General features: G+C 38.2%; 1 protein-coding gene and 1 long non-coding RNA gene across 2 annotated transcripts; both read left to right on the top strand.

Annotated features, from left to right (window-relative positions):
* The first annotated feature begins 2,079 nt into the window (after nt 1-2,079).
* On the top strand, nt 2,080-8,327 carry LOC133570740 (uncharacterized). Its single transcript, XM_061923434.1, has 11 exons — nt 2,080-4,521; nt 4,906-4,963; nt 5,161-5,351; nt 5,554-5,671; nt 5,825-5,916; nt 6,026-6,103; nt 6,190-6,258; nt 6,356-6,493; nt 6,662-6,729; nt 7,200-7,359; nt 8,191-8,327. The coding sequence occupies exons 3-11, from the start codon at nt 5,162-5,164 to the stop codon at nt 8,325-8,327; spliced, it is 1,050 nt and encodes a 349-aa protein (XP_061779418.1). The 5' UTR covers nt 2,080-4,521; nt 4,906-4,963; nt 5,161.
* A 768-nt stretch (nt 8,328-9,095) lies between these two features.
* Nucleotides 9,096-10,490, top strand: LOC133570741 (uncharacterized). Its single transcript, XR_009810239.1, has 3 exons — nt 9,096-9,472; nt 10,048-10,105; nt 10,342-10,490. It is a non-coding gene; the product is annotated as an uncharacterized lncRNA (long non-coding RNA).
* The last annotated feature ends 467 nt before the right edge of the window (nt 10,491-10,957 follow it).

Below are 10,957 nucleotides of genomic sequence, written 5' to 3' on the forward strand. Positions count from 1 at the left end.
AAACCAAACATACATTATGTCTAAAAATGCCTGTAATATTGTATTCATGTGAGTTTGACTAAAATCAGTTGTTTTTGTAAGGTTTGCAAATACAAAATATTTTTACTCACGATGACAGTATACTGTCACACTCAATATGACAGTTATTTAAACATGACTCCTAAATCACATGCAAATTGGTTAATAATGCCTGGAGAAATGTATTTTTGTGGGTTTTACTGGAAAAAAAATTATTTGTAAGGTTTATAAAGACAAAAGTTAGTTTTTTTTATTTAATATGATGGTATAACTGTCATACTAAATATGAAAGTTATATAAACATACCCACACAGCAGAAGACTCCTATGCGGATCCGCCTTCAAGTCGCCCAACCCGCCCCACACAGCAGAAGACTCCTATGCGGATCCGCCTTCAAGTCGCCCAACCCGCGTTACTGTCACATTCGTTTTGGCTCCGCCTAGAGGATCCGCTCCGCCTCTGAAAATTGTAGTCAGACAGCGGATCCTGAGCGGACCCGTGTCTGATTCGCGTACGCGTACGCTGCAAACTAACCGGCGCGCGTCGCCTAGAGTATAGGCTCCGCCTACACGGATACTGAGCGACCAATGTCTGCACCCGCGGACGTGGACGCGCCTACTGGTGTGTACGCGCATGAGCCAAGATCGATCATTTGTGGACTTTCTTTGCTGGAACACGAACGTAAGTATACCCACACAGCAGAAGACTCCTATGCGGATCCGCCTTCAAGTCGCCCAACCCGCGTTACTGTCACATTCGTTTTGGCTCCGCCTAGAGGATCCGCTCCGCCTCCGAAAATTGTACGGTCAGACGGCGGATCCTGAGCGGACCCGTGTCTGATTCGCGTACGCGGACGCGGCAAACTAAACCGGCGCGCGCCGCCTACAGTATAGGCTCCGCCTACGTGGATACTGAGCCGACCAATGTCTGATCCGCAGACGTGGATGCGTGCCTATAAAGTATACGCGCATGAGCCAGGCTGGTCATTTCTGGAGTTTGCTGGAACACGAACGTAAGTAGATTTATTGATTTATTGCTACATTCACAGTAAAGATCGGCCTTTGTGTTTCCATCATCATTTATGTATGATTGTAATGACGTTGTTTGATATTAGGACTAAGTAAAACTTTATATTCTGTAAAAAAAAGGCTATTTTATTTTAAAAGGAATAGCAATTTTGGCAGAATATGTTATAACATATTCTGCCGAAATTGCTATGGCCCTTAAGTAAAGTTAAGTAAAGTTTCTTTGCTGTGTATTTTTCTTGATGTGACGCAGCTGTAAGTCACGTTACATTGTCTCTCGATCCTTTTATTTTTTTACAAACTTTTTGGTTGTCGCTCTTAAAGTATTCTATAAGAATGCACACTGTCTGTGACTTGTTGATAAACATGCGGGTTCAATTCTTGGATTATGGTTGTTAAATTGTTGTAAAAACCTCACTTTTATATGCTAAATGTTGCTGATAGCATTAAGCTAACCACGTGGATTAGTTAAATGCTATGCTACCGCTAGTTTAATGCTAGCGGTAGCATAGCATTAAACTAATCCATGTTGTTAGCTTAATGCTATGCTGTTTTTACGGTGTTTCCTGGTCTCGTGACTTTTTTGCACGGGCCAAAATCTCTGTCTGTGTGGACATCTTAATTGTGTGCTGCTGCATGTGGTATTTTACATTGGTGTCCAAAGTGCGGCCCGGGGACCATTTGCGGCCCGCAGGTCATTTTTTAACGGCCCATTTTAAAATACGATTAAACAAATTAAAAACATAAAAATTGATATGAAAGACAAAACAGGTGAAATGTAACAAGAAAATGTTGCAATGTTTACTCTATAACACAAAGCTGCCATGCAGGCTGATTCTTTCTCTAATAAATAATGAATCAAAATCAATGTTATTATGAATTATTGACCTATCCAAGGCTCCAATTACGTCACATTAAATATTGCACTTTGAGATTTTTTTGGGGGGGTAAATGTTGCATAATTTGTGTTTGCCATATAAAAAATTTAGCTGTTTTTTTTTATTTTTAAAGGGGCTAAAACGAACAAACAAAAAACATAAACAACAATAAAACTTATAATTGACAGATAGATCTGAAGTTGATCTCGAGATTATTGTGTTAAAAGTAAACAGTAAAAAAATTGTATAATTTATTTTTTAACACTTTAATGCATGGGTGTCCAAAGTGCGGCCCGCAGGTCATTTTTCTTAACGGCCCCACGGCCCATTTTAAAATACGATTATAAAAAAATAAAATAAAATAAATTAAAACATAAAAAGTGGTATGAAAGACCAAACAGGTGAAATGTAACAATAAAATGTTGCAATGTTTACTCTAGTAACACAAAGCTGCAATGCAGGCTGTTTCTTTCTTTAAAAAAATAATGAATCAAAATCAATGTTATTATGAATTATTGACTTATCCAAGGCTCCAATTACGTCACATTAAATATTGCACTTTGAGATTTTTTTGGGGGGTAAATGTTGCATATTTTGTGTTTGCCATATAAAAAATTTAGCTGTTTTTTTTATTTTTAAAGGGCCAAAAACATAAACAACAATAAAACTTATAATTGACAGATAGATCTGAAGTTGATCTCGAGATTATTGTGTTAAAAGTAAACAGTAAAAAAATTGTATAATTTATTTTTTAACACTTTAATGCATGGGTGTCCAAAGTGCGGCCCGGGGGCCATTTGCGGCCCGCAGTTCATTTTTCTTAACTGCCCCACGGCCCATTTTAAAATACGATTATTAAAAAAATAAAATAAAATAAATTAAAACATAAAAAGTGGTATGAAAGACCAAACAGGTGAAATGTAACAATAAAATGTTGCAATGTTTACTCTAGTAACACAAAGCTGCAATGCAGGCTGCTTCTTTCTTTAAAAAATAATGAATCAAAATAAATAAATAAATGATAAATGGGTTGTACTTGTATAGCGCTTTTCTACCTTCAAGGTACTCAAAGCGCTTTGACACTACTTCCACATTTACCCATTCACACACACATTCACACACTGATGGAGGGAGCTGCCATGCAAGGCGCTAACCAGCACCCATCAGGAGCAAGGGTGAAGTGTCTTGCTCAGGACACAACGGACATGACGAGGTTGGTACTCGGTGGGGATTGAACCAGGGACCCTCGGGTTGCGCACGGCCACTCTCCCACTGCGCCATGCCGTCCAAAATCAATGTTATTATGAATTATTGACCTATCCAAGGCTCCAATTACGTCACATTAAATATTGCACTTTGAGATTTTTTTGGGGGTAAATGTTGCATATTTTGTATTTGCCATATAAAAAATGTAGCTGTTTTTTTTATTTTTAAAAAGCCAAAAACGAAAAAACATAAACAACAATAAAACTTATAATTGACAGATAGATCTGAAGTTGATCTCGAGATTATTGTGTTAAAAGTAAACAGTAAAAAAAAAATTATAATTTATTTTTTAACACTTTAATGCATGGGTGTCCAAAGTGCGGCCCGGGGGCCATTTGCGACCCGCAGGTCATTTTTCTTAACGGCCCATTTTAAAATACGATTTATAAAAAAAAAATTAAAAAAAAATGTAAAACAAAAAGTGGTTTGAAAGACCAAACAGGTGAAATGTAACAATAAAATGTTGCAATGTTTACTCTCACAAAGCTGCCATGAAGGCTGTTTCTTTCTTTAAAAAAATAATGAATCAAAATCAATGTTATTATGAATTATTGACCTATCCAAGGCTCCAATTACGTCACATTAAATAATGCACTTTGAGATTTTTTGGGGGGGTAAATGTTGCCTATTTTGTTTGCCATATAAAAAAATTGAGCTGTTTTTTTTTTTTTTTAAAGGGCCTAAAACGAACAAACAAAAAACATAAACAACAATACAACTTATAATTGACAGATAGATCTGAAGTTGATCTCGAGATTATTGTGTTAAAATTTAAACAGTAAAAAAAATATATAATTTATTCTTTTAACACTTTAATGAGTAGGACCTTTTTGGTTCCCCAATCATTTTTGGGTGATTTGTTTATAAGTGTCATCGCTCAAAAAATAATAATGAATTAAAATCAATGGTGTTATGAGTTATTGACCTTTTTAAGGCTTCAATTATTAAATAATCTCAAATATTCCACAAAAAAATTTTATTGGGTGAAAATATTGCGTATTTTGTGTTTTTTCCATAAAACAGGGTTTTCTTTGACAAAAAGAGCATACGACTTACATTTTTAAAAACATATTGACAGATAGACCTAATGTTGATCTAGGGATTTAAAACTTGAATAATATAAATAATACTGAATGACACATTTTTAATTTTTTTTTTACCAAAACCCTTTGGGGTCCCTGGGAGGCCTAAATGTATATTTATATATTTGTATCCTGTGGTATTAATATGAGTGTGTATTTTTTCTTTCTTTATTCTTTAGTGGAGCTCGAGATCCTGTTTACTGTGGACTAGCTGTGTGTGACGCCCTGTTTTTGTTTCCATTAAAAAAAAAGGTATGTCTGAGTTTTTTTGGCATAGTTAATTGTAGAAAAAAATATAAAATGAGGTGATGTGAGTGGTATAAATTGCTGCACATATTTAAGGATCCTTTTTCTTGATCTATATAAAAAGAAAAGGTGACTAAATCCTCCACGACTCAACTCCTGTGTGTGCATCACTACAAAAGACACAACGCAGAACAGTGACTGTTACATATATAATGTATAATGTAAAGTGTCTATCTGCAATCTTTATAATTAAAATTAATGAATTAGAAATTAATTATTTTAACCACTGTTTGCGTCGGTTCAGACAACTTATGTATTTTGCGCCTGTTCATAATTTCTTATGCGACTGTATGGAACTTGGTCCCATCTTCTATTTTGTGTGTTTTGCAGCATCATCTATTGCCTGGATTTTTGCCTGCAATTGCTCCTGCTACGTTCGCTTAATCAAGTAAGATACTTTCTGGTTTGTTAAAATGTAATTTTGCTTACACATTTTTCTAGCAGCTCTTGGCATATTCATGGGGCCGAATCAATTTAACGTTGCCCTATATATATATTTGTATACCCTAACACCTGTGCATGCGTTTGTCCACGTTGATCCTTTGACGATGAATAAATACCCCTTTTCTTTCTTTCTACATTAAGGATGCCTTTTCATCTGATAAAATTCATAATGCACGGGGACATTGCGGTTGTCCCAAGTGGATGGTATGATGATGGGATGGTTTTCTGGCCCAACTATAAAAACACCGACAGAATTAAAAGGGCCGCTTTAAATGAGGAGCAGCATGAGTCACACTGGCCAAGATTTGACGTTTCTGTTGTCCGAACTTGTGGTATGCAAATTCATAAATTTCTTGTTTAAAAATAACGTCTTAGTTGCTTCTCTTTCTGCTTGGAATAACCTATTCTGTCTATGTTCTGACCAGGTCTCTTGTAAGAGAGAGAGCTGATACATCATCATCAATAATAATAATATTATGTTCAGCTCTACAGCTAATTTGAAACTCATGTTCATTTTAACATATTCAATTTTAGACAACTACAAAGACGCATTAAAAATAATGCAGCAATATGGAAAGGGCTGCGACACCTCAGACCTGCAATCTGAGGCAGAGAATGAGGAGCTGCCAGAAAAAAGGAGCAGGAAGCCAGTGTAAGTGTTTTACGTCTTGTATTTGTCATGTTTCAACAGTAACAGGAAGGTTATTTCCGGTAGCATTCAAAAATAGACCAGAGATGCTTGTACTATATGTATATTTGGCAATTTTGGTATTGCAATAATCCTAATGATATGGTTACCCAACAGCCATCGTCTCGGGGACTCGGATGATAGCGAAGAAGACCCGGGAAATAGTGACCTCCCATCTCTAGGGTCGGCAAGCCAATTGCACAGGCAGAGTAAGGAATAATCTCTTAACATCCAAAACGAAACCACCCCATTAATAAAGATATGGTTAACATTCTTAGTGCTAAAGATATTCCCCTTTCCTTGTATCCCTTCTCCCAGCTCCACCGTCTCGCCGAGTGCCAGCAAGAGTCGTGAGTACCTGTCAACTCGACTCCTCAACTGGAGATAACTTTCTAGGTAAAGACTGATCTCCGAAATATCTCAGCATCCAGTAACCATGGTTAACAGATCACAACCATTTAATACCAATTTATCTCCCTTAGCACCTCACCATGGGGAAGGACGTACTCATATGCCCTCACCAGCATTAAACATGCAGAGAGTTACACAAGGTAGGGACTGATCTCTGAAATATTAGTGAATAGATAGGCCCCTTGGGTATAATCAGTCATGGTTAACTGATGACTCTCACAATGCCCACCTCACTAGGAACGGCAGTCCCTCCTCGACTCCCTCCACCCCCCGCACCTCCTCTCAACATGTGGCAGACACAGGAGCCTGGATCCAGCCTGGCCTACAGGCCAACATGGCGAGGGGGGAGAATGGCTGACAACATTTCCTGCTCTGGTGAGCAATAACTGACAAATACCGGATGGTCATTCTGTGCCACAAATTTTGGAATAAATTCAAATTCACAAGCAATCACATATTTTCTTCAAACTTTGTCAATAACTTTTGTCAGTAATGAGGATAAACACTGAAACATGTTAATTTTATACTGCTGTTTGTCAACAGCGGCTGAGGTCCACATCCTTAGCCTGCTGGAAAATATTAAGCACACCCAAGACCAGCTGATGGCGAAGGTAAACTTCTTAACAAGCAGGTTGACCTCGAACCCGGGGCCAGAAGTTGAAATGCCGGCCAATATCCAGTTTCCACTGACACGGTTGGAGGCAGTGGAGTCATTTGAGGCATTTTTAAATGACCCATCAAATGGCCCAGCTCGACAAAGAGTGGTGAGGTTTCTTACTTAATATGAATGGTGCCAATAGGTTTATTGATTGTCCATGATTATGCAAATATTCTATTGAATCAGCGCTGACAACCAGGCCTGTCCTGAACCACCTTTACCCAGTGGTAAGATTATGTCAGTGAGCCACAATCGGCCTGGTTTGACATCGTGTGTAAAGGTAGCATAGGTCCATGAGCCAAGAGAACAGGTTCTGTTTTTTTACATTTCTGGACGCTTTCAACAGGAACAAAAACATTTGAAATCCAACTTAAGCTTAAAAATGTTTACCTGTTTGTTTAAAGAGATGTCTTTGCCTTTTAGATTTCTTCTTTGGCCACCATTGGAGGCCACGATGTGAAGCGGGTGACCTGGAACATCCTGGGCAGGATGTTCACAGCTGAGGTTTCACATCAGATAAATTGGAAGGGCGTCAACAACAAAAAGGCCTTTAGCAGGATGGCAACAAAGACCTTGCTTTTCAGTAAGTATATAATTCAAAGTAATATTACATACGTTCAAAGTCAATAGTGGGGGCAGCCTTAAAAATCGTAGCAACCATCATACCTGTAGCTGCTCCCAAACGTATTCTCTTGGTCGGATTAACGTAACGCTTCAACTGATGTTTGTCGACATCCTTTATTGAGCCTTGAATAGGTCAAAAATTCATAATGACATTGATTTTGATTCATTATTTTTTAAAGAAACAGCCTACATGGCAGCTTTGTGTGATTAGAGTAAACATTGCTACATTTTCTTGTTACATTTCACCCGTTTACTCTTTAAATACCACTTTTAATGTTTTTTATTTATTTCAATCGTATGTTTTAAAAATGTGCTGTGGGGCCGTTAAAAAATGACCTGCGGGCCGCAAATGGCCCCCGGGCCACACTTTGGACACCCCTGGCCTACACGAATACAAACATAGAATGATAGTACAAATATAAGAAAACAATGTCAACTTCCCAAAGTTGGGTTATGGATATTTATTTATGCCCCCTCCCGCCGCCGTCATCCAACAGAATCAAACAAACATGACAAAACCACACAGATTTATCCACATACAGTACTCTGATCAAGGAACCAAATAACGATATTGTTTGAACATTTTGGATATCTTGCACACCTATACCCTGATCACAAATTCATAATTTATGCACCTTATTTTAACCACCTCCAGTAACTTTAAGTCATGTTTCTTTTTCAAATGTAATCTCCTTAATACTTATCACATATTTTGTATTGTGTAAGCATACTTGGCTTTGGATGCTACATACCATAAACATATCTGTCTTGTAATCTTGTTTGGTTACAGGTGCTGTGAGAAAAAATCAGGTGACAAGGTCAGCCACGGACGCTGAGATCACCAAACACGCCATCAGGTGGTTCAACCTGGCGGGGGATCGGGCAACGAGGAGACGAGTCCCGCCTCCACCTCCTCAGGATGAATAGAAATGTATAAATAAAAAACGTTTTATTGAACTTCTTGTCATTCACCAGTTATTACTTTTCTGATGTTAGCTGTGCATGGAGCAGCATTTCATTGAAGTTGTAGCCTAATAGATTAAATATGTATATTTACTATTTATGTATTTTACTTTATAGACTGAATTGACCATTTTCTGTTTCTGCCTATTGACAATGTTGTTAGTTTAAAAATACAAGGCAATGCATATGTAAGCCTGTATTGCTGTAGTAGCGCCTAGTGAATATTTTAGTTTCCTATTTTATCCTACAGCAAGAACAGAAGGGATTTTGAAAATGAGATAAACGGTCCAAAACGGACCCGGGCCAGATGAGCCAGGGTTTTTAATGAGTCCGTTGCGCCGCGGAGCTTAGGTTTTGATCATGGATGCGGAGCGGATCCAGCTCGGCGCCACGGCGGGTCCGCGCCACGCCTCCGTGGCGGATGTAATCCTGAGAGCAAGTGGACGCCGATACGGGTCCGTTTCGCGGGTCCGTTCCGGAACACGCGATAGCTCCGCGATAGCTCCGCAGGGGATCCGCCGCGGAGTCTTTTTGCTGTGTGGGTAGATTTATTGATTTATTGCTAGATTCACAGTAAAGATCGGCCTTTGTGTTTCCATCATCATTTATGTATGATTGTAATGACGTTGTTTGATATTAGGACTAGCAGTAAAACTTTATATTCTGTAAAAAAAAAAGGCTATTTTGTTTAAAATGGAATAGCAATGTTTTCATCCAATCACAGCCAGGACCTTGGCCATAGGCTCGGCCAATCAATGACTTGCAGGCTGGTGGACTGGCGAATGACAGGAGAGGAGGGGCGGGACAAGGAGAGAGAGGGAAAACAGAAAGCGGCGAAGATGGCGGCGTCCGTCCTCGTTAGGGAGGGAAAATTGTTTTTTACTCAAGTATATGACTAACCGTCGTCAACGTGTGAGTCTCGTCACGTCAGAGAAGGACGACGCCAGCCTGTTGACTGCTGCAGTGCGGACGTGTTTGTGGCTAACTTTATATTCTTTAAAAAAAAGCTATTTTATTTCAAATGGAATAGCAATTTCGGCAGAATATGTTATGGTAGTTAAGTAAAGTTTATTTGCTGTGTATTTTTCTTGATGCGACGCTCGGAACTGGTAAGTCACGTTTTTTATCTCATCTCCTTTTATTTTTTTATAAACTTTTTGGTTGTCGCTCTTAAAGTATTCTATAAGAATTAACACTGTCTTGTGACTTGTTGATAAGCATGCGGGTTAAATCCCGGTATTAGGGGTGTTAAATTGTTGTAAAAAACAGACTTTTATATGCTAAATGCTGCCGCTAGCACTAAGCTAACCACGTGGATTAGCTTAATGGTGTTTCTGGTCTGGTGAGTTTGCGCACGGGCCAAAAACTCCGCTGCTGCTGTGGACTGTGTGACGCCCTGTTTTTGTTTCCATTCAAAAAAAGAAAAGGTGAATAAATCCTCCACGACTCAACTCCTGTGTGTGCATCACTATAAAAGACACAACACAGAACAGTGACTGTTACATATATAATGTATAATGTAAAGTGTCTATCTGCAATCTTTATAATTAAAATGAATGAATTAGAAATTATTTTAATCACTTTTTACATCAGTTCAGACAACTAATGTATTTTGCGCCTGTTCACAATTTCTTATGCGACTGTATGGAACTTGCTCCCATCTTCTATTTTGTGTGTTTTGCAGCATCATCTACTGCCTGGATTTTTGCCTACAACTGCTCCTGCTGCGTTCGCTTAATCAAGTAAGATACTTTCTGGTTTGTTAAAATGTAATGTTGCTTACACATTTTTCTAGCAGCTCTTGGCCTATTCAGGGGGCCGAATCAATTAGTGCACCCACAATTTAACGTTGCCCTATATCTTGTCTAGTTTGTAGCAATGAAACAGACGACACCACCATTTAACAATGTATTTATTTAAATATAACATTAGAAACAATGATCAATGATAAACTTTACTGTATTTTCTTATCTTTTAGCGCAAACATGAATAGAAAGACTGTGCCTGTCTCTTTATCAACCTTAAGACAAAGGACTCGTGTAGACGTTCAAAAAAGGCTTCATCATTGTGGTATGCAAATTCATAAATTTCTTGTTTTAAAATAACGTCATCAGTGTTTCCCACAGGACAGGCATCTATTTGTGGTGGTGTGGTTGAGGGGTGGGGGGTGGCGGCGGCAGCGGCGATGACCAAGAAGAACGCGGAGTTGGAATATAATTACAACACTTTATGTACATATTTATATACAGATTTGAACAATTAGTTATTCACTGAAATATATTTATTAATTGTGGTTCTTACAAAAAATATGTCTTATAAGAACCGCTCTGTATACAGTGCCGTCTAACCTTAAGCGGCAGCAGCTCAACACATGCAGGGTTCAACGTTAAGGTTTTTTTCTACTTGCCCGACTTCTCAAATCTACTTGCCCCAATATTTTTACTTGTCCTGCCTAGGTTTTTTTCTGGCTGTGTAGTGCTCATGGCTTATATCTTACTAAAATCCTTCCCGTTGACTATTTACTACACTACACAGTAATTATTATTATTATTATTATTATCTATAATTACATTTAAATGGCATTGCATACATGT

This window comes from Nerophis lumbriciformis, linkage group LG28 (assembly GCF_033978685.3).
Source record: "Nerophis lumbriciformis linkage group LG28, RoL_Nlum_v2.1, whole genome shotgun sequence".
NCBI classification, from domain to species: domain Eukaryota; kingdom Metazoa; phylum Chordata; class Actinopteri; order Syngnathiformes; family Syngnathidae; genus Nerophis; species Nerophis lumbriciformis.